General features: G+C 39.9%; 1 protein-coding gene across 2 annotated transcripts in view; it reads right to left on the bottom strand.

Annotated features, from left to right (window-relative positions):
- Nucleotides 1-1,298: 1,298 nt before the first annotated feature.
- Nucleotides 1,299-13,019, bottom strand: part of SRPX (sushi repeat containing protein X-linked) — a 99,424-nt gene continuing 87,703 nt past the window's right edge. For both annotated transcript variants that reach the window (XM_030834892.2, XM_030834893.2), the window contains one exon: nucleotides 1,299-1,832. In XM_030834892.2, the coding sequence (XP_030690752.1) occupies nucleotides 1,649-1,832 (184 nt within the window). In that variant the 3' untranslated portion in view covers nucleotides 1,299-1,648. The remainder of the gene's footprint in view (nucleotides 1,833-13,019) is intronic.

Here is a 13,019-nt window from a genome sequence, read left to right as displayed (position 1 = left end):
TTTTTTAAAATACCACAGTACACTTATTCTTCAAATAGTCTGTATCTCATTAGGCAAAGTGTCTGTAATATTCTAAGCTCATCAGGAAGACCTGTTTGAAGAAATCAGGGCGGTCCTTAAACATAAGCTCATCCTCAAGGCTTGAAGCTTCCAGGTTATGGGCCAAAGGGCACAAGCTGGCTTTTCACAGACAGGAAGCTTTAATGTGGGCTGATATGTTTACTTAATTGTGTGACAAATGATCTTTTGAAACAAACTAGTCATTGGTTAACATTCCTCTCCCAACCATGTCAGTGACCTTTTATCTGATACATCTGAGGGAGACAGAGGTCAAAGCACCTACTAGTGTGCTTTGTGGGGGAAAAAAACATATTTGTAAATGAAATATAACCCTATTCACAGGATAGCAGTCACTGCCTAATGTTCAGAAGTAGCAAATCTGCTTCTCGTTTTTAAACCTTCCTGTTGGAATTTGGACTTTCCATCATTGATTTTGTTATTTGTTCAGGAATAGATGGAAAGTTCCCCTCAATGTTTGGCTGGCAAAGCTAAAAGAGTCCAACTCCTGGTTATAAAACTATGATTTTTCAGGCCCAACCTTAGGCAGTTACAAAGGCTTCGCCTGGAAGGTCTCATAAGGAAAAGCTGCTCTCCCAACACAGACTGGTATACAGTCAATGAATCACAGTCAGTCACTGGCTGCAACTGTAGCCAAGGACTGTTCATGTCCTTTCACATATTTGCATTCCTAGCCCACGTGACGTTTATTCTTAGGTCTCTGAGGCCTTGGGCAGAGGTCTTCACGCTCCTGTGCTGGGACCTTATAGGAGGAAGAGGGGAATCTGAAGACACTTTTCCCCACTGATTCAGTATCCAGTACTTTTCCACTCCTAGACCCTCGCCCTTCCATGACCCCAGGGTGCATCAAACTGCCACAGCTGGGTCTCCCTCAACAGTGTAACAACCCCATGTCTTTGGTGAGCCACGTGACCTTCAACTGGTGCACTGGTCCACTGGAGAAAACAGAAGATGGAGAAATATACAACGGAACTTCCAGTTTTAGCTTCTTGGTTATGCCATCACAGTAAGTGATTAAATTCTTACCTCTTTCATTTTCGGCTTGTTGCTTTAACTGGCTTCTCTGACCCTTCCATGTTCAGCTCTCCCAGCTCAACTGAGCTCCTCCTGACAAGACTCATTTTTCCATTCCTAAAACAAACGCCAAGAATCACAGTCCTAAAACCTGTGACCACAGTGAGCAAGTATGGCTAGTGCTTGAAAAAGAAAATGAGTTTTAGTAAATTTGCTCCCAAATATTTTATTAATAAGTTTTATATAAAAAAGATAGATAGAGATGTGTCACACTGTAGAAAAGGCATTGAAAGCATGTGTATGGTTGTAGGTTCTATTTTCTCTGCCAAATTAACCAGCCATGATGGAGTTAAGAGAGTATCATTCATATTTTTTGGAATACTTCAAAGTACAAAAAGCAGTGTTAATATTTTAAGTGCAAAGAAAGTTTATAATAAAATAGACTTTAAAAATTACAAATAAAAATCTGTACATCAAGGATACTTTCCAGGCCTTCCTGTGTGCATAGCACGGATATAGAAAGAGAAGGGGAACTGCCGAGAGAGGACCCGTCACATCAGGTGTTGCAGGTCTGGCCCATTTCAGCTTGCAGGACCATCTCCTCTTTTCTCAAGGGGAAAGTGTCGATCAAGGTGAAGAGGGCCACAGGCGTCACCAGGGAGACATAGCGCTCCCTGTCCATGCCGTGCTTATCCACTAGCACCATACTGAAGGAGTAGAGTGGGATTCTCAGCAACAGCCTAGGGCAAAGAAAAGAGAAGCCTAGGTCAAAACTGGCTCCCCGAGGCTTCTGGTGGACCCACTAGAGTCCTAGAATGACACTGTGTGCAGAGAAAGGCTTAATACCACAAAGGACTGAATTACCCTTTAGACCCTTGCTACTCAAACCTACTGGATTAGAATCTATATGATGAGTAAGAGCCACTGAAGACTGGTGTGCACGTGACAGGTTGAGTAGCATGGCTTTAGAGTCTAGCGGCCAGGAAGACTTTAGACCTGCAGTGGTGCTATGTACCAATAGGTGCTCCAAGGCATGTATGACAATGCTAACAAAATTTTTCTGTATTAAACTGGAGTCAACCCCCATTCGCAGACTAGGTTTGCACAACCACATACCCACTAGAGTCATTGGTTATCACTGGTTATCAACACAAGTTTTGGTGTTCACAATGGCAGGGGGCGTGCTACTGTCCTCTAGTGGTTGGAGGCCAGGGCTGCTGCCTAACATCCTACAATGCACAGACCAGCCCTCTCCCCAGCAAAGAATGATCAGGCCCCAAATGTCCATAGTGCCAAGGTTGAGAAACCCTGGCCCAGGTGAAGCTGATTGAGATGACGTTCCAAACATTGTAGCTCTGGCCCATGGAGCTCACAACTGCATAGAGGGAATCGAACTGGCTCTTCACCCTGGGCTGAAGGACTTGGTTAATTAGAATTTTTTTTATACCTCAATTTCAAAAAGCATTTGAAGTGATTTCAAGGGCCTGTTTTTTTCTATTCTACCCCCATTAGAATTGAAACTGTAAAAAAGAATGTACTTCAGTACCATGTTTAGATGAAAAAAGCCAGAGAAAGCAAACAGATAAGCTGAGACCAAGGGAAAAAAGAGCACACTCAGCTAAACTGAACAACAAAATCTGGAGAAGACACTTTCTTATGCCTTTTATGAGGGACTTTCAAGGAAGATGGGAATACTTTCTATCTTATCCCCATGGGAAACTAAATTGCTAATCCACTTCTAGTGAGTAGAGATAAAAGCGTTACAGTGTCTGCACTGGTTTCTTGTGGTAAGAAGAGGGGACCTCAAGAAGTGCATTAATGAGTTTTTGAACATGTAAACGTAAAGCATGAAAGTGAGGTGAGAATGTTTGTTAAGAAGAGGAATATTTAGAGTTTGGAGGCAGGGGGAGAAGGGGGAAGTCCTAGGGCAGGGGTGACCCAGGAAAACAGAGAAATAGGAAAGTCTGTAGGGAAAAAAAGGCTACGCAACTTTGTGGTGGCTGGAACCTGTGGGAAAGGACCTGGAGCATGGGGTGGTCCAGTACTTAAGTCAGGATAGAACCCCCCCCCCGCAATGGTGCTACCATCTACCACACGCATTCCTCCTGTGAGCTTTGTGCCCTGACTAACAGAATATTATGAGGGAAAACTGCCACGAGAGGAGATGAGTGGTCAGGGCAGCAGGCTACCAACAGGTACAGAAATGCATCCGCCATGGCTAAGAGACCACAGAAATTCAGGGGATGGATAGACACCCGATGGATGAGGGGTGGTACCAGCCACAGTTCAGAGTTACACAAATGTCAGACTGAAATGAACTCCTGGAGAATCTTCTAGAGAACTAGACAAAAAAAAAAATACAACCCTCCTCCTCCTCCTCCCACGGACACACCAAATCTACAACTACATATGGAACAATATTCTCTGCCAGAAAGCGAAAAACTAGGACTCTTGCATATCAGGCAAGCGAGAAGGAAATCACACCAAAGTGGGTAGAAGAGGCTGAGACACAATCTTGTCCAAAAACCTAGCAATACATCCAGCCCCAGTCACTGCCCCCACCCATGTGGAGGGAACTGGAAACCTGGAGTTTCTCCCTGAGGAGCAAAAGGTTCCAATCCCACATCAGGCACTCCAGCTTTTAAGACCCACGCCTGAGAGACAAACCCCAAGATAGCTCTTTGAAAACCAACAGGGCTCACACCCACAAGATCTGCTGGGCTGTCGCAAACTCAGAAACACCCCAAGACACAGTGCAGAAGCATCCGTTTGAAAAGTACCCACACTTTATGTGAATAGGCTCATTCAATAACCTTAAAGCATCAGAGTGGGGCAGGGATGTGCCAGTGGAAGCAGTTTTCAAACTCTCCCTCCACCTTGCTAAAAGCCAGCAGAAACCATCTCTTCTTTTCCAGCAGGTTGCCACCTTTACGTTCCATCTAGCAGAGACATCTTCTTGCATTCCTCCTGCCTTGCTAAATCCAGCAGCACCTTACATCTCTCTCTCTCTTGCCTGGCTCCAGTGGCCAACAGGCCTTATGCTTGCAGACCCTCAGGACTGCATCTACTTGCTAAGCTGCTGCCTGAGGGTCTGCCTTCCAATCAGCCTGAATCTAGGTGCTGACTGATCCTCTCCATTGGAGCACTAACAGGTCTTGGCACACCCTGAAACTCTGGGAGCTATTACAAATAAAATAAGCTATCTAGACAATCACAAAGATCTGAGAGACAAGAGTTAGGGCAGGGTTGGATAATAAGTTTCATCTCCTACCTGAGGCCACTCCTTCAAGACCAGAAGCGGCTGTTGCATATTCTAATGCATAGAAACCAACAGAGAGCCAAGTAAAATGAAGAAACAGATGAATATGTTCTTCTATATATAAAATAGATAAACAGGTAAGATAACCAACAAGGACCTACTGTATAGCACAGGGAACTCTACTCAATATTCTCTGATAACCTCTATGAGAGAAGAATCTAAAAAAGAATGTGTATATATATATATATATATATATACACACACACACACACATACACACATATATATATAACTGAATCACTTTGCTGTACACCTGAAACATAACATTGTAAATCAACTATACTCCAATAAAATTAAAATGTAAAAAGATAAGGCGATTGTCAAAACTTAAGCTAAATAAAAACTCAGGCCAAAATTCAAGCCCCCCCCCCCAAAAAAAAAAATTAAGAAGGTCAAGATGGTGACAGCACACCACTAAACCAAACACAAGACCCTTTTCAGTGTGGGACCTGTGTGCTTGCACAGGTCACACACCCATGAAACTGGCCCTGGGTCTGTAAGTCCACCAAATCTTTCCAAACAATGCAACCATGCTAAGCCAACCTCAAGTTCCAGGATATGACAGTCAAGGAATAGCTAATTACAATTCCTAATGCTATGAGATGTCTTTCTATTACCAGTTCACTCTCAGCAAAATAAATGCATCTGAAGTAAAATAGATAAAAAGGGACCTACTGTATAGCACAAGGAACTATATTGAATATCTTGTAGTGACCTATAATGGAAAAGGAGATGAAAGAACAGAAAAACCTCAGGAAAAAAACTTAACGAAACAAAGATAGGTAATTTACCTGATAAAGAGTTAAAAGTAATGGTTATAAAGATGCTCACCAAACTCAGAAGAATGAGTGAACATGGTGAACTTCAAAGAGAGAGAAAATATAAAAAAGTACCAAAGAGAAGTCACAGAGCTGAAGAACACAGTAACTATAGTGAAAAATACACTAGAGGGGTTCAAGGGCAGGTGAAGCAGTGGAAAGTACTGGCAAACTCAAAGACAAGGCAGTGGAACTCACCCAGAGAACTAAACGAAAAAAGAATTTGTTTTTTCATTAAGATAACTTAAGAGATTTATGGGACACTATCAAGCACACTAACAGTATAGGGATCCTAGCAGGAGAACAGACAAAGCAGCAGAAAACTTATTTTAATAAGGAACAGCTGAAACCTTCCCTAACCTGGGGAGAAAAACACAGATCCAGGAAGCCAAGAGAGTTCCAAAAAAGAGGAACCTAAATAAACCCATACCAAGACCCATTATAATTAAAATATAAAAAGCTTAAAGTCATGGAGAGAATCTAATGAGAAAAAACAGCATGTTACACACAAGAGAATCCCATAAAAATATCAGATTTTTCAGCAGTAATGTAGCAGGCCAGAGGGAGTGAAACCGTTTATTCTCCTGAAAGATAAAAGCTTATAACCAAGAATATATTATACTACCCAACAAAATCATTCAGAATTGGAGAGATGAAGAGTTTTCTAGAGAAGCAAAAGCTAAGGGGAAGGCCACCAATAAACCAGCCTTATAAGAAATGTTAAAGGGACTTCTTTAAGCCGAAAAGGGCACTCATTAGTAATAAGAAAAAATATCACAGTATAAATCTCACTGTTAAAAGGTAGGTATACTATGATAAAGGAGGCAAGAATATACAATGGAGCAAAGACAGGCTCTTTAATAAATGGTGCTGGGAAAACTGTACTGCTACACGTAAGACAGGAAAATTAGAACATTTTCTAACACCATCTACAAAAATAAAATGGATTAAAGACTGAAAGGTAAGAACAAATCCTATAAACCTCCTAGAGGAGAACACTAGGGAGAATACTCCTAGGGAAAACACTGTGACATAAATCACAGCAATACGTTTTTGGATTTGTCTCCTAGAATAATGGAAATAAACATAACCAAATAGGACCTAATTAAACTTAAAACCTTTTGCACAGCAATGAAAACTGCAGACAAAATGAAAAGACAACTTATGGACTGGGAGAAAATATTTACAAACAATGTGACGAAAGGTTAATATCCAAAATATACAAACACCTCATACAACACATTATCAAAAAAGACAACCCAATATCCCTACCCAATGGGCAGGATACCTAAATAGACAGTTCTCCAAAGATGACATACAGATGGCCAACAGACACATGAAAAGATGATCAGGATCGCTAATTATTAGAGAAATGCAAATCAAATCTACAAAGGAGTTCTCACACCAGTCAGAATAGCCATCATCAAAAAGTCTACAGGGCTTCCCTGGTGGCGCAGTGGTTGAGAATCTGCCTACCAATGCAGGGGACACAGGTTCGAGCTCTGGTCTGGGAAGATCCCACATGCCACGGAGCAACTGGGCCCGTGAGCCATAACTACTGAGCCTGCACGTCTGGAGCCTGTGCTCCGCAACAAGAGAGGCCTCAATAGTGAGAGGCCCGCGCACCGCGATGAAGAGTGGCCCCCGCTCGCCGCAACTAGAGAAAGCCCTCGCACAGAAACGAAGACCCAACACAGCCAAAAATAAATACATAAATAAATAAATTTATATTAAAAGTCTACAGATTTTGGGGAAAGTGTAGACACATTCATTCTCTAATTGTGGCGATGGTTTTATGGGTGTTTACATATGTCAAATCTTATCACACTATGCTTTAAGTATGTACAGTTCATTGTATGTCAATTGTACCTTATAATCTATAAAACTCTTAGGCCATGACTTAGCAAAGTTCTTAAAATATCAAATGTATTGAAGATGAACAGTATGAAGAAATGCAAATGATAATGGCCAGTATTCTCCAGTTATACTAAGTAAAATAAATATGAATATTATTTTCTCAAAAAAAAGTCTACAAATAATAAATGCTGGAGAGAGGGTATGGAGAAAAAGGAACCCTGCTACACTGTTGGTGGGAATGTAAGTTGGTGCAGCCACTATGTAAAACAGTACAGAGGTTCCGTAAAAAGCTAAAAATAGAGTTACCATATGATCTTACAATCCCACTCCTAGGCATAACTGGAGAAAACTTTAAGCTCACCTCATCTCATGAAAACACCAAAATCACAACTGCTGAACAACCATCAACAAAAAAACAATGGAACCTACCAAAAAAGATATTTTACATTCAAAGACAATGAAGAAATGACAACTGAACAGTAACAGGGGTGGTTTTGCAACAATCAAATCCCATACCCGCCAGGTGGGTGACCCACAAACTGGAAAATAATTATATTGCAGAGTTTCTCCAAAAAAACGTGTGTCCCAAGCCCTACATCAGGCTCCCCAGCTTGAGGGTCTGACATCAGGAGGAAGAAGCCCCAGTGCATTTGGCTTTGAAGGCCAGTGGGGCTTGAGTGCAGTAGCTCCACAGGACTGGGGAAAACAGACTCCACCCTTGGAGGGCACACACAATGTTTCACGTACACTGCGACCCAGCAGAAAGCAGGAACTCCATATAAGCCTGGGCTGTACCTACCTACAAGTCTTGGAGGGTCTCCTGGGGAGGCAGGAATCGGCTGTGGCTCACTGCGGGGGCGGGGGGGGGGACCAAGGATACTGGTGGCAGAGGCTCCAGAGAATACTGTCAGAATGAGCTCTCCTAGAGGTCGCAATTTTGGCATAAGGACCTGGCCCCTTTCAACAGCCTTCAGGCTCCAGTGCTGGGACGCCTCAGGCCAAACAAACCAGCAGAGGGGGAATACAGTGCTACCCATCAGCAGAGAGGCTGCCTAAAGTCCTCAGCCAACAGCCACCAATAAACACACCCCTTGACATGGCTCTGCCCCCCAGAGGGACAAGACCCGGCTCCCCGCCCCCCCTAGTGTGCAGGCATCAGTTCCTCACAGCAGGAAGCCTGTATAAGCCCCAGGACCAAACTCACCCACCAGAAGCAAAGGGAGCAGGCACCAGAAGCAAAACGGAGCTACGATCCTGCAGCCGGTGGAAAGGAGACCACAAACACAGAAAGTTATAAAAAATGAGATGGCAGAGAAATGTTCCCGATGAAGGAACAAGATAAAAACCCACAAGAACAAGTAAATAACTGTAGATTGGCAACCTACCTGAAAAAGAAAATGATAGTAAAGATGATCCAAGATCTCGGAAGAAGAATGGAGGCACAGATCAAGAAGATACAAGAGATGTTTAACAAAGAGCTAGAAGATTTAAAGAACAAACAGATGAACAATACAATAACTGGAATGAAAAATATACTGGAAGAATCAACAGCAGAATAATTGAGGCAGAAGAACGAATAAGTGAGATGGAAGACAGAATGGTGGAAATCACTGTCGTGGAACAGAATAAAAAATGAAAAGAAATGAGGACAGTCTAAGAGACTAAAGCAACTAGAAGAAGAAGAACAAACAAAACGCAAAATTAGTAGAAGGAAAGAAAGACCAGCAGAAATCAATGAAATAGAGATGAAGAAAACAATAGAAAAGATAAAACTAAAAAGCTGACTCTGAAAACATAAACAAAATTGATAAACCTTTAGCAAAACTCATGAAGGACAAAAGCGAGAGGACTGGAATCAATAAAATTAGAAATGAAAATGGAGAAGTTACAATGGACACCACAGAAATACAAAGGATCATAGGAGACTACTACAAGCAACTATATGCCAATAAAATGGACAACCTAGAAGAAATGGACAATTTCTTAGAAAGGTACAACCTTCCAAGACTGAACCAAGAAGAAATAGAAAATATGAATAGAGCAATCACCAGTACTGAAATCGAAACAGTGATTTAAAAACTTCCAAACAAAAGTCCAGGACCAGATGGCTTCACAGGCGAATTCTGTTACCTATTCTTCTGAAACTATTCCAAAGATTGCAGAGGAAGGAACACTCCCAAGCCCATTCTATGAGGCCACCATCACCCTGATAGTAAAACTAGACAAAGATACCACAAAAAAAGAAAGTTACAAGCCAGTATCACTGATGAACATGGACGGAAAAATCATCAACAAAATACTAGCAAACTGAATCCAACAATACATTAAAATGATCATACACCATGATCAAGTGGGGTTTATCTCAGGGATGCAAGGATTCTTTCACATCTGCAAATCAGTGTGATACACCACACTGACAAACTCAAAAATAAAAACCATATGATCATCTCAATAGATGCAGAAAAAGCTTTTGGCAAAATTCAACACCCACTTATGATAAAATCTCTCCAGAAAGGGGGCACAGAGGAAACACACTTCAACATTATAAAAGGCCATATATGACAAACCTACAGTTAACATCATTCTCAACAGTGAAAAGCTGAAAACGTTTCCTCTAAGATCAGGAACAAGACAAGGATGTGCAATGTCGCCACTTTTATTCAACAGTTTTGGAGGTCCTAGCCACAGCAATCAGAGAAGAAATACAAGGAGTCCAAACTGGTAAAGAAGAAGTAAAACTGTCACTGTTTGCAGATGACATGATATATATAGAGAGAGAATCCTAAAGATTCTACCAGAAAACTACTAGAGCTCATCAATGAATTCAGTAAAGTTGCAGGATACTGAATACACAGAAATCTCTTACATCCCTATACAGTAACAGTGAAAGATCAGAAAGAGAAATTAAGGAAACAATCCCATTTACCATCACATCAAGAAGAATAAAATACCTAGGAATAAATAGACCTGTACTCCGAAAACTTAAGACGCTGATGAAAGAAACTGGAGATGACACAAATGGATGGAAGGACATACCATGTTCTTGGATTAGAAGAATCGATATTGTCAAAATGACTATACTACCCAAGGCAATCTACAGATTCAATGCAATCCCTATCAAATTACCAGTGGCATTTTTCACAGAATTAGAACCAAAAAAAAATCTTAAAATTTGTATGGAGACACAAAAGACTCCAAACAGCCAAAGCAATCTTGAGAAAGAAAAACGGAGCTGGAGGAGTCAGGCTCCCTGACTTCAGACTACAATATAAAGCTGTGGTCATCAAAACAGTATGGTACTGGCGCAAAAACAGAAATATAGATCAATGGAACAGGATAGAGAGTCCAGAGATAAACCCATGCACCTATGGTCAGTTAATATATGACAAAGGAGGCAAGAATATACAATGGAGAAAATACAGTCTCTTCAACAGTGGTGGTGGGAAAACTGGTCAGCCACATGCAAGAGAATGAAATTAGAACATTCTGTAACACCATACACAGAAATAAACTCAAAATGGATCAAAGACCTAAATGTAAGGCCAGACACTTTAAAACTCTTAGACTAACATATAGGTAGAACACTCACTCTTTGACATAAATCACAGCAATATCTTTTATGATCCACCTCCTGGAGTAATGAGAATAAAAACAAAAACAAACGAATGGGACCTAATTAAACTTAAAAGTTTCTGCACAGCAAAGGAAACCATAAACAAAATGAAAAGACAACCCACAAAATGGGAGAAAATATTTGCAAAAGAAGTGACCAACAAGGGCTTAACTTCCAAAATATACAAATATCTCATGAAGCTCTATATCAAAAAAACCCAAACAGCTCAATCAAAAAATGGGCAGAAGATCTAAATAGACATTTCTCCAAAGAAACATATAAATGGCCAAAAAGTACCTGAAAAGATAATCACCATCACTAATTATCAGAGAAGTGCAAATCAAAACTACATTGAGATATCACCTCACATCAGTCAAAAAGGCCATCATCAAAAATCTACGAACAATAAATGCTGGAGAGGGTGTAGAGAAAAGGGAACCCTCTTGCACTGTTGGTGGGAATGTAAACTGGTACAGCCACTATGGAGAACAGTATGGAAGTTCCTTAAAAAGCTAAAAACAGAACTACCATATGACCCAGCAATCCCACTCCTGGGCATATACCCAGAGGAAACCATAATTCAAAAAGATACATGCGCCCCAATGTTCACTGCAGCACTATTTACAATAGCCAAGACATGGAAGCAACCTAAGTGTCCATGAACAGAGGAATGGATAAAGAAGATGTGGTACATATATACAATGGAATATTACTCAGCCATAAAAAAGAATGAAATAGTGCCATTTGCAGCAACATGGATGGACCTACAGATTATTATACTAAGTGAAGTAAGACAGAGAAAGACTAATATCATATGATATCACTCATGTGGAATCTAATTTTTTAAAAAATGATACAAATGAACTTATTTACAAGTGAAACAGACTTACAGATATTGAAAACAAACTTATTGTTACCAAAGGCGAAGTGTGGGGGGAGGGATAAATCAGGAGCTTGGGATCAATATATACACACTCCTATATATAAGATATATAATCAACAAGGACCTACTGTATAACACAGGGAACTCTACTCAATATTCTGAGATAACCTCTATGAGAAAAGAATCTTAAAAAGAATGAATATATGGATATGTATAAGTGAATCAGTTTACTGTACACCTGAAACTAACATGACATTGTAAATCAACTATATTCCAATAAAACAAACAAAAAAAAAACATGCATGCATCCCAGTGTACAAAGCAGCACTATTTACAATAGCCAAGACATGGAAGCAACCTAAGTGTCCATTGACAGATAAATGGATAAAGAAGATGTGGTACACGTATACAATGGAATATTACTCAGCCATAAAAAAGAATGAAATAATGCCATTTGCAGCAACATGGATGGACTTAGAAATTATCATATTAAGTGAAGAAAGACAAAGGTGGACAAATATATGACATCACTTATATGTAGAATCTTAAAAAATGATATAAATGAACTTATTTTTACAAAACAGAAATAGACTCACAGACATAGAAAACAAACTTATGGTTACCAAAGGGGATAGTAGGGGGTGGAAAGGAGGGGGGAAAATTAGGAGTTTTGGATCAACACATACACACTACTATATATAAAACAGATAGAAACAACAAGGACCTACTGTACAGCACAGGGTACCATACTCAATATCTCATAATAACCTATAATGGAAAAGAATCTGAAAAAGAATACATATGTGTATAACTGTATGACTTTGTTGTACACCTCAAACTAACAAAATTGTCAATTAACTACTTCAATTTAAAAATGGTTAACATAAAGATTTTTAATTTTAAAGGTAGATATATTAGTAAAAGTAGTGGATTTATAAAGCTAATATAAAGGTTAAAAGACAGAAGTGGTAAGATAACTACAATAACTGCTTAAGGGATACACAGGATTAAAAGATATAAAATGTGACATCAAAAACAAAACGTGTGTGGAGCTTTAGAATGCCTTCAAACTTAAGTTGTTATATTTATAATGGTCCATTTTAAGTTGATAAATGTAAGCTTCATGGTAACCACAAACCAGAAACCTATAATAGATACACAAAAGATAATGAGAAAGGAATCTAAGCATACCACTAAATTCATCAAATCACACAGGAAGAGAAGAGAGAAGAATGTAACAGAGGACCTATAAAACAGCCAAAAAACAATTAACAAGATGGCTGTAAGTATCTACCTATCAATAATTTAAGTGGACTAAATCCTCTAATCAAAAGAAAGAGTAGCTGAATGGATAAGAAAAAACCAAACACCTATCTATATGCTGCCTACAAGGGACTCACGTCAGATGTAAAGACACACACAAAGTGAAGGAATGGA

The sequence above is a fragment of the Globicephala melas genome, chromosome X, assembly GCF_963455315.2.
Source record: "Globicephala melas chromosome X, mGloMel1.2, whole genome shotgun sequence".
NCBI classification, from domain to species: domain Eukaryota; kingdom Metazoa; phylum Chordata; class Mammalia; order Artiodactyla; family Delphinidae; genus Globicephala; species Globicephala melas.
This window is presented reverse-complemented; position numbering and strand designations above follow the sequence as displayed.